Below are 17,910 nucleotides of genomic sequence, written 5' to 3'. Positions count from 1 at the left end.
TCCTCCAGAGGGCATCCCAATTTACTTAAACAAACGCTTTATAGAGATCAACACAGGCTGCAAGCATTCCCTGCCGAAACTCTCGTCTGTATTCGGTGAGGAACCGAATGACAAGGACACGGTCTATCGTTGACCTCTGGTGTAAAGCCTCTCTCCTCTGTGCGCTGGTGCTCAAGCAGATGGTGGTGAATCCTATTAATAATTATATCTGAGCAAAGACCTTGCCTGGCACTGAGAGCAGCGTCAACCCTCAGTAGTTGTTGCGGTCCTGGTGATCACCTTTCCCTTTCCAGAGAGGGACAACAAGGTGCTTCGTCAAGTTAGTTGGGATGATGTCTATGTTCCAGGCAGAGCACAGAACAGCATGCAACAACATGAGTACAGCATTTTCACCAGCCTTGAAAAATTCAGCATGGATGCCACAGATCTCAGGAGCTTTACCCCATTTCAACTCGTTCACCACAGCCTGTGTTTCCACAACCATAGGATTATCACAGTTGATTGTCACATCAGCAGTCAGGATAGTAACACCCCTGACATTCAACACAACAGCTGGTGGATCAGCCTGGTACAGCCACTCAAAGTAACCGGCCCACCAGGCCTTCACATCGGACTCCTCTATCAAGAGCCCACCACCCTCCGCTCTAACTGCAGTACACCGAGGGATGGGCTTGGAGGAATGCAATACTCGAATTCCCCTGCAAGCAGGACGAGAATCACTTGGACTCAGATGATGCTCTATCCCCACTGATTCCTCACACATTAGCCTCCTTGTTGACCCACCGCACACATACAGTTTTATGCCTCAGCTCTGGCATTCAGCCTGGCCCTGCGACTCTGGTCAATGGTACCCAATGTCCAATGAGACAAAAATTCTTCTTCATGCTTTGGTGAGTTCCAAGACATTGACCGGCAACATCAAGTATGGTGGTCTTGAAGGCACTCCACAACTCTTCAGGATTCTCCAAGGTACCCAGACCCCCCAAATCCCCACTCAGCCTGTTCACAAACTCTTCAGCTACCCTCTCATCTTTGAGCTTGCCAACATCCAGCCGAGGCTGGGATGGAACCATTCTCCCAGATTCAAGCTACAACTTCAGAATTGCTACAAGTCTGTGGTTGGTGTTGAGAAACTGAGCACACCGGTCAACCCTGCAGTTCTGGGTCATCCTCCAGTGACCATCAACAAGCACATGGTCAATCTCCTTTGCCAAGTTGGAATACCAAGTCCAGTGATGAGCCTTTGGGTGCAGAAACCATGAACCAGCCACCCGAAATCCATGACTTCTTGCAAAGTCAAGTAACTTCGTGCTATTCTGGTTCACAGGTCCAGACCCATGGGGACCCACTCGTGTCTCATAACCATCCCTATCAGTTCCAGTCGATACATTTAAATCCTCCAAGACTAGAAGAGTATCTCGCCTGAGGCACTGATCAACCACAGACTCTAGTGCGGCATAGAATGCATCCTTCATGGTGAGATCACTCATCTCGGTCGGAGTGAATACAGAGACCCAGGGAAATGACACCAAAGGAGTGACGAATCCAAGTCTCATAATACTGTTGTGGTTACCAAATTCGCAAACCACCATTCAGGTCCCTTAGGTGAGGTATCTCGGTAAGTGCATGTGTAGTTAGGCCCAAACCCGTTGTCTAGTGGGAATACATGTCATTTATGCGAGCTGCGACTCTTCAGGATAGCCGTTTTTCTTTTACTATCTTTATTTTGGACCAACCGCCATGATTACCACCACAACCACAACATCAACCACCAACCACAACGCCGCTTCACCACAACCGCCACGACCTTCACGACACACCTCGCAACCGTAGCATCGCCACCGTTCTTGCCCCGCTGTGGGTACCGGTGTTGGACTCGTGCAGGGCGCGCGTCGAACAGCGTGTACAAAATCATGGATTTTGTGCTTCAAAAACGGATCAAAAACGACACACGCCCACTTTTTGCCGTCCAATCGGTGAGCGAGGGACGATTTGGCCCCGCCTCCAGGACGATCGATATATGCAAATTTGTGGATCAAAAAGCCTTCACGCCCACTTTTCTCGGGCCAATGGGGAGCGAGGTGAAAGGTCAAAGGGAGGGGGTCAAAGGCGAAGCTACGGGGGGGATAAAAGGACCGTGTTCGTCAGTCAGAGCCGTGTGGAAGTCTGGAGCCCGAAGCCTGCAGTAGCTGGAGAAGCTGAGGAGAGTCCAAAGAAGAGTCCAACGGGAGAGTCCAAAGAAGAGTCCAACGGGAGAGTCCAAAGAAGAGTCCAACGGGAGAGTCCAAAGAAGAGTCCAGAGTCGGAGAGTCCAGAGGCGGAGAGGCGGCAGCGGCGAAGGCAGACGAGGGGGTGCTCGCGTCGGTGCCGGGAGCTGCACGCCCGAGGGAGGCCGGCAGCGCGACCTGGCCGAGGGGGAGACGCACACCAGGGATAATAAAGATCCTCTATACCCCGAGCATCAGCAACCCCCTCCTGTTTCCCCCCGCGCTGAGATAGTGCGACCAAGGGGGCCCCTTTCCCACCCCCTGCCAGACACTGTCCGCGAGGCCCGCGGAGTGAGGCGCCATCGCCGCTCCGCGTCTCATCACCAGACGGGTAGGCGCGACCCGGTCTCGGCCTCAGGCCCGCCTCATTCTTGGGGGTATTCTTTTCCTTGATTTTGGGTATGTGTTGTCGGCGCCGTCTGTGAAGTAGAATTGTATAAGTGTTGCCGTGTGCTCGGTAGTCGGTGCTGCATTGTTTTCGCTTTTATATTTGCTTTTTGTGTAAATGGAATTGTGTTTTTTCTGTGTGCTTTTGGTGGAATTGAATATGTGTGCTTCCCGTGTGCCGCGAATAAATGTGCTTTATTATTGAACTGTTCTCCCGCTTCGCTTCGTCTTTTTCTCCCATTGAATCCTCATCTTGCTTCACGTAAAGGGTTGGTAGTGGGCTGAATACGCCCGATAATTAATCGAACCGTCGAGGTTGACGATAACACCGCTCGGTTATTCTGATAGTACGGAACGGGTCGCTTAAGTGGCCCGTGTCCGAAGTCGACCTGCGGCGAGGTGCGATCGCCCGGTCTACCCTCCGCGTGGGTACTTAGGTAGGTCGAATTTGGCGAGCAACCCTATCCCACGCGGGGGCTGATTGGCTCGATCGCGGTGGGGCCGAAAGGTCCACCCGTGACTGGTTCCCGGCGTTAGTCCGAGAGGGTCACGACTGGATTGTCCGTCCGGTGGGCGACGTGCCGCGATTCGAGTTACGTGGCCGTCAGCACGCCGGCGGCGCGAATACCGCAACACTGGTGTCAGGTCGTGCGATACAAATTCATCGCCCTCCTCGCGGCACTGGTATCGGAGAACAGGAAAACAGGCTCTCCTGTCTCCGGCTAAATTCACGGGAATCGAACACCAGGGGTGAGAGAAGCGACCCCCGATTCCCTCCAAATTACGAGCGAGCGAAATTAACCCTTCACGAGAAGCAAGATGGCGTCTCAAGGCGAGCGGGTGCCGGGTGGATTAGGTATGTGTAATAGTAATGTAGAATCCATGGTCCAGGATGGAATCCCCGAGCAGGAAATGTTGATTGTGCAGGAACACGGACTCGCCCAACTGAACCCAGAACCTGAAATGGGTGCGGCAGCGGCCGCAGTGTATGACACCTCCCCCCCCTTCTCCACCAAAACCCTTCCCCAACCCTTGCCGAAACGGCTCAGCTGAGTGCATCCAACATGGCCCAGCTATGCGCCATGCTGGCGGCAATGATCGAAAAAATGGATGCAAATACAAACGAAATGAAAGACATGAACAAGCAAATGAATGAAGTGAAAACGACGATAGATACAAATACAAATGAAATGAAAAACGAAATGAACAAGCAAATGAACGGAATGGAAACAAACATGAAGGAGGAAATGAAAAAGTTCCGGGGTGAGACGCAGAACATGGGCCGATGCCTGCAGGCGGGCATGAAGGCCGTGACAAAGGAAATAATAGTTGAGACAAGGGAGGTAAAGGGTGAAGAGTTGGGAGAGACACGGGAGATAGAAAAAATAGAGGAAAGACTACACGAGGAAGACGGGGTAAGTGACGCACACACACACACAGAGGTAGTGGAGGATAATGGGGGTGAGCTGGCGGACCGTGTAGGGACCCAGTGCGAGCACCTGGATGGCCTCCTCCAGGAACGAGGGGAGGGAGTCTGCCCCCTTGAGGCGAGTCACGACCAGGTGAGTTCGGTCGTGCTTTGCGAGGTTGAGGGGACGAGTGCTGTGGACGGGTGCACGGAAAGCTTGGGGGGTATAGAGGCCCCGGAGACCCTTGCGGGGACACAAATCCCCAGTGTGGTTGTCCCTGTGTGTGTGGTGCAAGGCGTGAGTGCGTCCCCGTGTGTGGAAGCGACCCCGTGTGTGAGTGGTGTGGTGGCGATGGTGCCGGAGTACGTGCTTCCCAGCACGCCGTGTGTGGATGAGGCACCGTGTGTGAGTGTCGCCATGTGTGTGAATGAGGCACCGCGGGTGAGTGCCCTCGCGTGTGTGGATGAGGCACGGAGTGTGGATGAGGCACCGCGGGTTAGTGCCCCCGCGTGTGTGGGTGAGGAACCGTGTGTGGATGAGGCACCGCGGTTGAGTGCCCCCGCGTGTGTGGATGAGGCACGGAGTGCGAGTGAGGCACCGCGGGTGAGTGCCCCGCACGCGTGAGTGAACGGCCGTGTGCAAGGTCGCTGTGTGTAAGGGAGACCGTGTGTGTGAGAGAGCGGTATGTGAGGGAGATGTCGGTTGGCATGCGGGAGCACGCAGCCGCGTCTCCCGGTGTGAGTTTAATGGTGTGGACTGTGTGCGTCGTAACACGCAGGTATGCGTGGGTTGAATGGCGACGACGACGGCGACATGCGAGTAAAGAAAGCCGAGTAGCGGCTGTAGTTGTTTCAGGGACCGTGCCGGGTTCACCCAGCAGGGAGCACGAGGTCCGTGCTGTGCAACGCACGAGACCGCCACGTGCTCGCTTGCGAGAGTGAAGTCCCGGTCCGGAAACGCACGCGGTGGATTTGCCGATCCCGCGGACGGACAAAGTTTCGGCAGGTAAATGGATTTGGACCGGACGGGTTCTCCACGCGATCGTGTGTGTTAAGCTCCAACGGGCAAAGCACATGTGTTCGCGTGGGGAACCCCTCGAGACGTGGGGCTTGTTTTTTTTTTATGCGCACGGTGACGTCATGGCTGCACGTGGGGTTGGAATCCGGCAGGAGGGGTATCTCTGCCGGATGGTCCCGTCCAAGGAGGGACGAGGAACACGTGCAGCTGCATGACGTCACGGGCAGGTGCAAAGTGCGCGAGCTCTGAGTTGCCGCGCAGGTGCTGCGCATGAAAAAAAAAAAGAAAAGGCAAGCCTCACTTTCGGGTGTACAGGATTCCTGGGCAAGGGGTGAAAGACCCCCTTACCCTGGGCACAGGATGGAAACTAGTTAGGGGGAAGGGTTAGCTTAGTTAGACCGACTTCATGGGGCAGGGGTAAGTCCTCATGGAGTCCGTGGAATGGATTAGTTAGAGGGATTGTAGCCAGATTTAGGTTGGGAAATAAAATGAATTTTTGAGTTAGGAGACAGTGACAGACTTGTGGATGTGTAGAGTTGACGTAGTTTAGCGACGTAGTGTTAAAAGGAACGTGCTACTAGTTTAAGGGACGACGTGGGAGCACGAGTTAGTTAGGGGATGCAGTTAGAAGGATGGCAGAGTTCAGCGGTGTGTGTATTGAAGAGTTGAGGCGAGTACATGATGAGTGAGTGAGGCCAGCGGGTCTGTGTGAATGGAGCGAATGGGGAATGCATGGTGCGATGAGTGATTGGGGGGAGGAGTGACTCCCGCCCAAGGGACCCCGGGGTCAGTGTAGAGTGAGTTAGGGGGTTAGTCAAATTGAAAAATGGAGGTCGTTTTGTTGTTGGTGGGAAAGTAGGCTCGAGACCCATTTGGAGGGGTGCAGGAGCCCTGTTGACGGGCTTGGGGGCGTGGCTGCGAAAGGTGAGTATCGCTGAGTGGGTACCCCGGGCACCAGGCTAGTCGGCCGCGGTAGGCCATGGGCCCATGGGGGGCCGGGATAGAGTAGTGGGCACGGGTGCGCCTGCTTGGTGCGGGGGCCCGGGCGCCCATTAGCCGCGTGGGCAGTGTTGTGGGCACGGGTGACCCTCGGGAAAGGGGCCCGGGAGGCCGGCCTGCCACGTGTGCGTTTCAGGGGAGGTGCCATGGGGGGCACTCCCTGGTGTTAGGGAGCTGGTAGGCTCGGAGGCAGTGTAGTGCCCGGGGGTGCCATAGCGGGAGAATCGGAAGAGGGTCGTGCCTGCCAAGGGAGCCACGTGTCCCAGCCAGAAAGACCGTGTGAGGGCACGGAGAGAAAATTGGGGCGAGGCCCGAAATTGTAAGGACACCAACACAGGCGACGGGAATCTGGGTTGTTAGAACCAATAGTTTAAGCGAGAGGCGCTTGTTGAAAGCCCCGGGGTAGTTTAACAGTTAAATGGTTAGGGTAGATTAGGAGATGTACCCCTCCGCACCATCCATCCCCTCGCTCTCGTTGTGGGCCGCTGGACCCACTTTGGGTTAGATCGCCGAACTCTGGGGAGGCCATTCTGAGGCTTCGTTGGGCCTCGGCACAGGACGTTAGCTCTCCCTTGTTCCCCTCCGGGAAGGGAACGTAGGGGTTGGGAGTAGGCTAGGTGACCGGATAGGTTAGCCGAACAAGGACGATAAAGGGGGTTAGGGGACGATTTATAGTGGGGAAGTAAAAAATAAAAACAACAAAAAAATAAGTTGGGGCTAAATTGGGGTTTGACAAATTAAGGGAGTGGGTATGTACAGTGACAGGCAAAGGCGATAAGTTGGGAGGGAGACAGGTAGGTAGGTCCGAGCCCGCCTTCCAAGTGGCCAGCTCCACCGCACTCCCTCCACCAACCTCCATTGAACGGCAAAGGCTGGCCAACTTCATCGGCTGGCCGTGTTTTGCTTCAAGGCGGAGGCCGGCCAACTTCGTCTGCAGCTGCTGTGCTGCAAGGCCTGTGCCGGCTGGATCGTCTGCAGCTGCTGTGCTGCAAGGCCTGTGCCGGCCAGTTCATCTGCTGGCTGTTTTTCTTCAAGGCCTGTGCCGGCCAGTTCATCTGCCGGCTGTGTTTGCTTGCAACGGCCTGGTTCTGCGGGCTGTGTTTGCCTGCAGCGGCCTTCTTCTGCGGGCTGTGTTTGCCTGCTGCCTTTGCCATGCCATGCCCACTGCCCATGTTCACCAGCCCCGTTCAATTTTGCTTTGCCCCAGCCCCCCCTGTTCATTTCCATGTGCGCCAGGATCCGCAAGGCAACAATTTGCAAGCTGCGAGAACTGCCCTGTTGGCAGCTACAACACGGGCCTGCAGTGGCTGCCCGTGCACCGTGTTTGCGTCCATCCATTCATGCATCCATTCGTTGTGCTCATTGCGTGTGCCGCTTGAGCTGGCACGGAGACTACGTTTGTGCAGCCCGTGCACCGTTGTGGTTCACTGCGTTCAGTTCAAAAAGGGAAGGCCTTGGACTGCGTGTGAGCAGCCAGCCACGTTCCCTGTCACCTGCATTGTTTTGAGCCAGAGACTGCATGTGGGCAGCCTGGCTCCCTGCTAACTACTTTCTTTTTGCAGAGTTCAGTGATCCTGGGCCATGGTTTAGTGTAAAATTTGTAAGTTAAGGTTAAGATGTACTGTAAATATGAGTGCGCCCCCGGCATGTCTGTCTTAGCGCCGGCAATTTTATTTAAGTCGTCCGTGTGAGTGAGTTTGTTTAGATAGTTACGCAGCCCTCAGGTTATTTATTTTGGGGACACGAATACCATGAATGTCGCACTCAGGGATCCGTAGGTAAAATGTACTAGGGGAAAACTACACATGATGGCACACGAAAATTTGACGACTCGGGACGAGTCTGTAAAAAGGGGAGGGGGTAGTGTTGTGGTTACCAAATTCGCAAACCACCATTCAGGTCCCTTAGGTGAGGTATCTCGGTAAGTGCATGTGTAGTTAGGCCCAAACCCGTTGTCTAGTGGGAATACATGTCATTTATGCGAGCTGCGACTCTTCAGGATAGCCGTTTTCTTTTACTATCTTTATTTTGGACCAACCGCCATGATTACCACCACAACCACAACATCAACCACCAACCACAACGCCGCTTCACCACAACCGCCACGACCTTCACGTCACACCTCGCAACCGTAGCATCGCCACCGTTCTTGCCCCGCTGTGGGTACCGGTCTTGGACTCGTGCAGGGCGCGCGTCGAACAGCGTGTACAAAATCACGGATTTTGTGCTTCAAAAACGGATCAAAAACGACACACGCCCACTTTTTGCCGTCCAATCGGTGAGCGAGGGACGATTTGGCTCCGCCTCCAGGACGATCGATATATGCAAATTTGTGGATCAAAAAGCCTTCACGCCCACTTTTTCTCGGGCCAATGGGGAGCGAGGTGAAAGGTCAAAGGGAGGGGGTCAAAGGCGAAGCTATGGGGGGATAAAAGGACCGTGTTCGTCAGTCAGAGCCGTGTGGAAGTCTGGAGCCCGAAGCCTGCAGTAGCTGGAGAAGCTGAGGAGAGTCCAAAGAAGAGTCCAACGGGAGAGTCCAAAGAAGAGTCCAACGGGAGAGTCCAAAGAAGAGTCCAGAGTCGGAGAGTCCAGAGGCGGAGAGGCGGCAGCGGCGAAGGCAGACGAGGGGGTGCTCGCGTCGGTGCCGGGAGCTGCACGCCCGAGGGAGGCCGGCAGCGCGACCTGGCCGAGGTGGAGACGCACACCAGGGATAATAAAGATCCTCTATACCCCGAGCATCAGCAACCCCCTCCTGTTTCCCCCGCGCTGAGATAGTGCGACCAAGGGGGCCCCTTTCCCACCCCCTGCCAGACACTGTCCGCGAGGCCCGCGGAGTGAGGCGCCATCGCCGCTCCGCGTCTCATCACCAGACGGGTAGGCGCGACCCGGTCTCGGCCTCAGGCCCGCCTCATTCTTGGGGGTATTCTTTTCCTTGATTTTGGGTATGTGTTGTCGGCGCCGTCTGTGAAGTAGAATTGTATAAGTGTTGCCGTGTGCTCGGTAGTCGGTATTAGCTCTGCATTGTTTTCGCTTTTATATTTGCTTTTTGTGTAAATGGAATTGTGTTTTTTCTGTGTGCTTTTGGTGGAGTTGAATATGTGTGCTTCCCGTGTGCCGCGAATAAATGTGCTTTATTATTGAACTGTTCTCCCGCTTCGCTTCGTCTTTTTCTCCCATTGAATCCTCATCTTGCTTCACGTAAAGGGTTGGTAGTGGGCTGAATACGCCCGATAATTAATCGAACCGTCGAGGTCGACGATAACACCGCTCGGTTATTCTGATAGTACGGAACGGGTCGCTTAAGTGGCCCGTGTCCGAAGTCGACCTGCGGCGAGGTGCGATCGCCCGGTCTACCCTCCGCGTGGGTACTTAGGTAGGTCGAATTTGGCGAGCAACCCTATCCCACGCGGGGGCTGATTGGCTCGATCGCGGTGAGACCGAAAGGTCCACCCGTGACTGGTTCCCGGCGTTAGTCCGAGAGGGTCACGACTGGATTGTCCGTCCGGTGGGCGACGTGCCGCGATTCGAGTTACGTGGCCGTCAGCACGCCGGCGGGCGCGAATACCGCAACAATACGTTCACCGACCAGTGTTACCTCAATTATCATTGGAGTCAACATATTGGACACAGCTGCAGCAACTCCTTGGGCAAGATAACCATCAGAACTACCAGACCAATCGTATGTGTAACCACCCACCAGAGCCTCGCCACTATCCGGTCTCCGAACCTCAGAGAGTGCTGCAATACCGATGTTCATTCACTTGAGCTCAGACGATAATAGACAGGTGGTCATCCTGAAATACGGACAGGACATTCCAGGCACCCATTCAAAAGGACTGCCTCAGGTTAACCCAAGGAGACCGCCGTCTCGTGGATGACACCTCAGCACCATCCCGACATACTCTTCCGCAAACTGACCCGGGAAGGTTATCCCCTGGTTTTCCTGCGATCAATATGTGGGGTCCCGAAGGTTTGCCCTAATCCTGTCATTCCGTGAGCTATCCTACGGAGAGAAACTGCACAGGAGGTACTCCCATGGAGTGGGTTTTCAATTTTCTTTGCATTTTTCTGGTGTGTTGCCTTCAAGTAGGAGGCCTTCAAGTATATAGAAACCCACAATGTCACCTTTCCGCCATTTTCAATGCTTGTATCCTTCATTCGTCACAATGCAAATATTCAAAATAACCTCAGTCTGATGGTTTCCTCAGGATATGATGATGGATCACGTTCAACCACGAAGGTGAAAGCTCCCCCCAACATGAAGAACAGAATGTCTACTTTCATTAATGACCCTCGTCCATGGGTCACAGCAAGCAAGACCGAGGTCACTGGTGAACTTCTGTCTGGATGGGTGTGTCTCTGGACGGTGCTTCGGACGCATCTGGGTGGTGTTTGTCTCGGAACGCGTCCGGCCCGTGTTTATGTCTGGACGAGAGTTTGTCTCCGGATGTGTCCGGGCTGTGTTTGTCTCTGGACTGTGTTTTTCTCTGGACATGTCCGGGCGGTGTTTAACTCTTGGTGGTATTTATATTGTGACTGGTAGAAAATAGATTTCAGGCATTACTTTGTTTCCATCTTCACTGTTATTGCATGCAGAAGCATTTTTATGGGACAGTATGAATCATAACTACTGCTTCACCGCATGTCTGCCTTCCCTTCCTCTCACCTCTTACCTTCCTCCACCCATCCTCCCTCTCCCTCCCTCATCATTCTCCCACCCATCATCACTCATCCTCCCTCCTCACTCCCCTCCCTCATTTTTCCCCCTCCCTCCTCTCTTTCCCCCTTTCTCCACCCCCCCCGCACTTCAGTATTCCCATCAGCGAAGCGACGGGTAGTATTTGCTGGTATTACATAATGGCTAGTTGTATTGGGATCTGTTGATGACTGCAGGGGCATCGTTTGGCACTGGACCTTGGTGCACGTGCCCTGAATATATTTTGCTCTGTCCAAATCTATTCAACCCCTTGGCTATGATAGGCTGCTTTATAATGATTATCCTATTTTTCAACACGTGCCATATGCTAAATGTTTTATTGGGATTGGGTATTTTAGGTCTTCAGGATTTTTTTCGGAACTTGGGGTCTTTTGGATCTTCAGGGTCTTTTGGATATTTTGGGGTCTTCGAGGTCCATTGGGTCTTCAGGGACTTTTGGTTCTTCAGGGTCTTTTTAGGTTTTCAGGGTCCATTGGGTCTTTGGGGACTTTTGGGTCTTCATTGACTTTTGCATCTTCAGGGTCTTTGGACTTCTGGGCTATCTGAGTCTCTTGGGTCCATGGGATCTTCGGGGTCTATTTGGACCTTCGGGATTCTTGGGTCTTCGGGACCCCCACCTCTAACCTCTCTCTCTCTCTCTCACTCTCACTCTCACTCTCACTCTCACTCTCACTCTCACTCTCACTCTCACTCTCACTCTCACTCTCACTCTCACTCTCACTCTCACTCTCACTCTCACTCTCACTCTCACTCTCACTCTCACTCTCACTCTCACTCTCACTCTCTCACCATAAATACTATTCCAATGTCGCCTTTAGACCTTTATACCCCAAATACAACTTCGACCTCATATGACCCCATAGAGATTTTAGATCCCTTATAAATATCCCTTTAAACCACAATCGACCCTTTCGACCTTTACACCCTTCAGACCCCTCAGATATTTTCGACCACTTAAAACATTTACACCCTTTGAACTGCTCAACATAGTAAATTCCCCTATAGCCGCCCCCCCACCCCCAAGACACTGAAGACACCTTAAAACTCCGTAGACTGCTTCGGACTCTTGAGACGCCTCAAGACTCTATAGACCTCATTTATCTTTTAAAATACTGTTGGAACTTACCCTTTTGGTCTTTCAACCTCTTTGGCATTTACATCCTTTACAGATTAGACCCTTTTACACCCTTTCGACCCCTTCGATTCTAACTACCATTGTAACATACTAAACTCTATGTAGAACCTTTTAACTGCACACCATACTAACATCCGCAGTGTTTTTGCAAAAAAATGAATATACTTCTTTCAGCAAGTAAAGCACAAACTCCACCCACCCAGAGGGTGGGTACTCTGACAGTAAAAAATAAATATGTAACATATTTGCTAAATTCATATCATTCAAGAAACAGCAAACACCCAGAAAAGAAACATCAGTCTTCGCAGTCACTTGTGCTCGTGCTGTCATGGCTGAGGTTCACATTCGCGAAGCCGTTGTTGGGGATTGTAAGGACATTTTCCGTATTCTCAAGGTGCGTACATGCGATGACATGCTCTTCATTGGCGGTTTCTTTGAATGACAGATTTAAAGTGTGATTTAATGCTGCAGAAACTCCAATGTAAGTTTCTGTCGAGTTGGTGTCCTTGAGAAAACGGCCCGAGGTCCGCAATGAGGCCACAAGGCCACGGACAGTCTTCCTGGGACTGGTGGGGCTTCGCAGATGCAAATAATCATAAACTAAATGCGAGATGATAAAACAAAATCGTGTGTGTGTGTGTGTTGTGATGAGGAAGTACAGACCCAACTATTGCATTATTACAATCATGGGTTACTCTGTGGGAAAAAGGTCAAGCTGTGATTCTTCTTGTTGACTTTTGTTTCTGCATGCACCGCACAATGGAGGGGAAATACACGACTTTTGGTTTGGAGCTGTGTCTGGCCATGAGTTACAAACACAACATATATATGTGGTCGTTGTTCATGAAATGGTCATCATTTGCGTTACAGGGTCAAAATATTCAATTTTTCAGTTTTCTCTGTATTGATAGACATCACCAAGCTACATGCACTTGTGTGAAAAGAATTAGCAAAAACCACTAATTAACGGCGAATATGGTATTTTTTATGGATAACTTTAATGGATAATGCATTACAAGGAAAACACATTTTCGCGTTTATCTCAAATTCACCCTTTCTGAGTAAAATGGATGTGGATCAGTTATCCTTTGGCCATTTTGGACAATTCAAGTGCCAAATGAATCCTGAGAATCTGCAAGATACATAACTCTGTAAAGATATTGACGAAGCCCCGGCGAAACACATACACACATTGGCTGGTCGGGCGGGAAGAAGCCACGTGGCGGACGGACTCGGTGCATTACCACCATCAGCTCGGCGGGATGAAGCTGAGCTGACAGGGCGAGGCTTTGGTGATTCCTACCACGTCGGCTTTGCCGGGGTCAGGGGTCACGCTGACAGGGCGAGGTCCCGATGATTTCAACCAGGTACGCTTGGCCAGATGTTGGACGTCAAAGGTCAGGGTTCGGATTTTTCCATTCCCCCGGCCTATAGAAGAGCGAGCACAACAGAGCTTGAGGCAGTCTGAAGGGGTCGGAGAACAGGACGGAGCTCGAAGCAGTGAGTCGGGGAAAGGCAGACGGGGGCCGGTCGAGGGAGAGGAAGGATGAACAGGACGGAGCTCGGGTCAGAGTTGAGGGGCGAGAAGAGCTAGAGTTGGTGAACGGAGCAGGGACGCGGAGGGGCTCAGTGGCAAGCCAGAGGGCTAAGTGGGGACCACCGCCAGGAAAAGTGGCGACATGGAGGCCACAGCCAAGGAGAGTTGCCGGAGCCAGTGCGGACCAGAGTGTTCGGAAAGAGCGTCAACTCGCGGGAGGGAGCGTCAGCCATTCCCCTCTCCCATACCGAGCATCCGTGCTGAGAGAGCGCCGGTAACCCCGTCCGTTCCCAACCGTGCTGCCTGCTGTGTAGTGCGAGCCTGCGCATCCGGGTGGAGAACGCCGGAGAGAGAGCTCACCAACCAAGCCGGGTGCCCGAGGACAGGTGCTGCCACGTAAGGCCGTGGGGAGTAGACATCGCAACCTGCCCACCGTCGCGCCACGAGGGTGCGGGTTGGACCCTTCGGTCTCGTGGGCCTGGCTGCTCATCCAGGCTCCACGTACATTTGGTCCACGGACCTGTCTGCCACCCTTGTCTTGGGGGTGGTTTTTCTTTGCTTTTTGTGTAAATGCATGTGGTGGCGCCATCTTATAAGTAGAATTGTCTAAGTGTGCATGTGGTGGCGCCATCTTATAAGTAGAATTGTCTAAGTGTGCATGTGAAATAAAGACACTTTATTTGTGGTAAATTCTTCATTTGCTTGCTTGACTGTACATACATGCATGATTCACTGTATGGCTGCAAATACGTGTTTGCGAAATAAATGTGCTTGTTGAACTGTTCCCCATTTCGTTGCGTCCTCTTCCCTTGTTTGAAAGTGCCATTTTGCATCACGGAAGGAATTGGTAGACGGGTGTAAGCACCCAGTAAATAGAATCACATCCGTCGAGGTCGGCGATAACACCGCTCGGTTATCCCTGAAGCACGGAACGGACCGCTTCAGCGGTTCGTGTCCTTGACCGGCCTGCGGCGAGGTACGATCACCCGGTTAACTACTCGCGCAGGTACTTGGGTAGGTCGAATTTGGTGAACAACCCTATCCTGCGCGGGTGGCCGATTGGCACGATTGTGGTGAGGTCGAAAGACCCACCCGTGACTAGCTCCCGGCGTTGTTCCAGGAGGTTCACGACAAAATTGTCCGTTCCGGGTGGACGACGCGGTTGCGATTCGAGTTACGTGGCCGATCGCACGCCGGGCGGACCAAAATTCGTAACAATATATACATATATGTCTTCTTCTTCTTCTTCTTCTTCTTCTTCTTCTTCTTCTTCTTCTTCTTCTTCTTCTTCTTCTTCTTCTTCTTCTTCTTCTTCTTCTTCTTCTTCTTCTTCTTCTTCTTCTTCTTCTTCTTCTTCTTCTTCTTCTTCTTCTTCTTCTTCTTCTTCTTCTTCTTCTTCTTCTTCTTCTTCTTCTTCTTCTTCTTCTTCTTCTTCTTCTTCTTCTTCTTCTTCTTCTTCTTCTTCTTCTTCTTCTTCTTCTTCTTCTTCTTCTTCTTCTTCTTCTTCTTCTTCTTCTTCTTCTTCTTCTTCTTCTTCTTCTTCTTCTTCTTCTTCTTCTTCTTCTTCTTCTTCTTCTTCTTCTTCTTCTTCTTCTTCTTCTTCTTCTTCTTCTTCTTCTTCTTCTTCTTCTTCTTCTTCTTCTTCTTCTTCTTCTTCTTCTTCTTCTTCTTCTTCTTCTTCTTCTTCTTCTTCTTCTTCTTCTTCTTCTTCTTCTTCTTCTTCTTCTTCTTCTTCTTCTTCTTCTTCTTCTTCTTCTTCTTCTTCTTCTTCTTCTTCTTCTTCTTCTTCTTCTTCTTCTTCTTCTTCTTCTTCTTCTTCTTCTTCTTCTTCTTCTTCTTCTTCTTCTTCTTCTTCTTCTTCTTCTTCTTCTTCTTCTTCTTCTTCTTCTTCTTCTTCTTCTTCTTCTTCTTCTTCTTCTTCTTCTTCTTCTTCTTCTTCTTCTTCTTCTTCTTCTTCTTCTTCTTCTTCTTCTTCTTCTTCTTCTTCTTCTTCTTCTTCTTCTTCTTCTTCTTCTTCTTCTTCTTCTTCTTCTTCTTCTTCTTCTTCTTCTTCTTCTTCTTCTTCTTCTTCTTCTTCTTCTTCTTCTTCTTCTTCTTCTTCTTCTTCTTCTTCTTCTTCTTCTTCTTCTTCTTCTTCTTCTTCTTCTTCTTCTTCTTCTTCTTCTTCTTCTTCTTCTTCTTCTTCTTCTTCTTCTTCTTCTTCTTCTTCTTCTTCTTCTTCTTCTTCTTCTTCTTCTTCTTCTTCTTCTTCTTCTTCTTCTTCTTCTTCTTCTTCTTCTTCTTCTTCTTCTTCTTCTTCTTCTTCTTCTTCTTCTTCTTCTTCTTCTTCTTCTTCTTCTTCTTCTTCTTCTTCTTCTTCTTCTTCTTCTTCTTCTTCTTCTTCTTCTTCTTCTTCTTCTTCTTCTTCTTCTTCTTCTTCTTCTTCTTCTTCTTCTTCTTCTTCTTCTTCTTCTTCTTCTTCTTCTTCTTCTTCTTCTTCTTCTTCTTCTTCTTCTTCTTCTTCTTCTTCTTCTTCTTCTTCTTCTTCTTCTTCTTCTTCTTCTTCTTCTTCTTCTTCTTCTTCTTCTTCTTCTTCTTCTTCTTCTTCTTCTTCTTCTTCTTCTTCTTCTTCTTCTTCTTCTTCTTCTTCTTCTTCTTCTTCTTCTTCTTCTTCTTCTTCTTCTTCTTCTTCTTCTTCTTCTTCTTCTTCTTCTTCTTCTTCTTCTTCTTCTTCTTCTTCTTCTTCTTCTTCTTCTTCTTCTTCTTCTTCTTCTTCTTCTTCTTCTTCTTCTTCTTCTTCTTCTTCTTCTTCTTCTTCTTCTTCTTCTTCTTCTTCTTCTTCTTCTTCTTCTTCTTCTTCTTCTTCTTCTTCTTCTTCTTCTTCTTCTTCTTCTTCTTCTTCTTCTTCTTCTTCTTCTTCTTCTTCTTCTTCTTCTTCTTCTTCTTCTTCTTCTTCTTCTTCTTCTTCTTCTTCTTCTTCTTCTTCTTCTTCTTCTTCTTCTTCTTCTTCTTCTTCTTCTTCTTCTTCTTCTTCTTCTTCTTCTTCTTCTTCTTCTTCTTCTTCTTCTTCTTCTTCTTCTTCTTCTTCTTCTTCTTCTTCTTCTTCTTCTTCTTCTTCTTCTTCTTCTTCTTCTTCTTCTTCTTCTTCTTCTTCTTCTTCTTCTTCTTCTTCTTCTTCTTCTTCTTCTTCTTCTTCTTCTTCTTCTTCTTCTTCTTCTTCTTCCCGTTAGGGGTCGCCACAGCGGATCATCCGTATGAGCCGCATAGCGATTTGGCTTAGGAAGGGCATCCGGCGTAAAAACTGACGCAACCCTCGTCGCCTCTTACGACACAGGAAATATATATATATATATATATATATATATATATATATATATATATATATATATATATATATATATATATATATATTGTTACGAATTTACGGAATACATTTATTCCACACTCGGACAAGGCAAGCACGTATTCACAACCATACAGTACGAATGCAATTTACAAGCAAGGCAATGAAAGCAAGAATTACAACCGACTCCAAGCAAAGGTTTATTTACATGCACTTAAACAGTTTCTACTTTACAAGACACGGCGCCACAACACGCATTCACTCAAAGGCAAGGGAGTCAGACTGGGCCCATGGGCCTAATGCGCGTGGAACCTGGATGAGCGGCCAGGTCCACGAGACCGAAGAGTCCTGGCGTGCCCCTGGCGTGGTCGGCGAGCTCTGCAGACTTGACTTCTACTTGACTTCTCGCTGACTTCCCGCGACACTGCAGACTTGACTTCTACTTAACTTCCCGCGCCGAGCTTTGCCGTGCTCGCGCCTATATAGCCCGGGGGAGGGGCGTATATGTAAATTTCTGGATCACAGCGCTGTTCGGAGGCAGGGCTATACTACCCGATGCTCACTCATTGGGCGGATGAGAAGGGGGCGTGAAGCATTCCTGATCCGCTTTTCAGGGCGAAAGGAACGCATTCACAGCCCATGGCACGACGTGTGGTAGAAAGGTGGAGGTGGTGGGAGTCTGGTTGTTGGCGGGCGTCGTCTGAGAATGGTGGTGAAGCGATGTTTGCGGGATGGAGTTGTGGAGGTAAAGAGGCGAAGGTGGTGGTGTTTGAGTTGTTGGCGGGCGTCGTTTGAGAATGGCGGTGAAGCGATGTTTGCGGGATGGAGTTGTGGAGGTAAAGAGGCAAAGGTGGTGGTGTTTGAGTTGTTGGGGGATTATTGGTCCAAAATAATGACAGAGAAAAGAAAAACAGCTAACTCAAAGGATTGTAGCCCGGTGAACACGGAAATACCCTTTAAACAACTGTGGGGAAATCTAACTACACAATTACTTAGTCATAACTGATCAAAGGACCCCTTATGGTGTATTGCGAATTTCCACAGCCGAATTTCAATCGAACCCGAACTATATATATATATATATATATATATATATATATATATATATATATATATATAT

The 17,910-nt window shown here is 50.2% G+C and overlaps 1 protein-coding gene across 2 annotated transcripts in view; it reads left to right on the top strand.

The window, feature by feature from the left end:
* The first annotated feature begins 12,169 nt into the window (after positions 1–12,169).
* LOC147013002 (thialysine N-epsilon-acetyltransferase-like) overlaps positions 12,170–17,910 on the top strand; it is a 70,884-nt gene continuing 65,143 nt past the window's right edge. The window contains exon 1 of one of the 2 annotated variants that reach the window (XM_085854431.1): positions 12,170–12,325. In XM_085854431.1, coding sequence (XP_085710557.1) covers positions 12,260–12,325 — 66 coding nt within the window. In that variant the 5' untranslated portion in view covers positions 12,170–12,259. The remainder of the gene's footprint in view (positions 12,326–17,910) is intronic. The other variant, XM_085854429.1, reaches the window with a different exon arrangement.

The sequence above is a fragment of the Eptatretus burgeri genome, chromosome 14, assembly GCF_056783735.1.
Source record: "Eptatretus burgeri isolate ZD-2024b chromosome 14, Ebu_testis_v1, whole genome shotgun sequence".
Classification (NCBI taxonomy): domain Eukaryota; kingdom Metazoa; phylum Chordata; class Myxini; order Myxiniformes; family Myxinidae; genus Eptatretus; species Eptatretus burgeri.
Note: the sequence above shows the minus strand (reverse complement) of the source record. Positions and strands in the feature narration are given on the sequence as shown.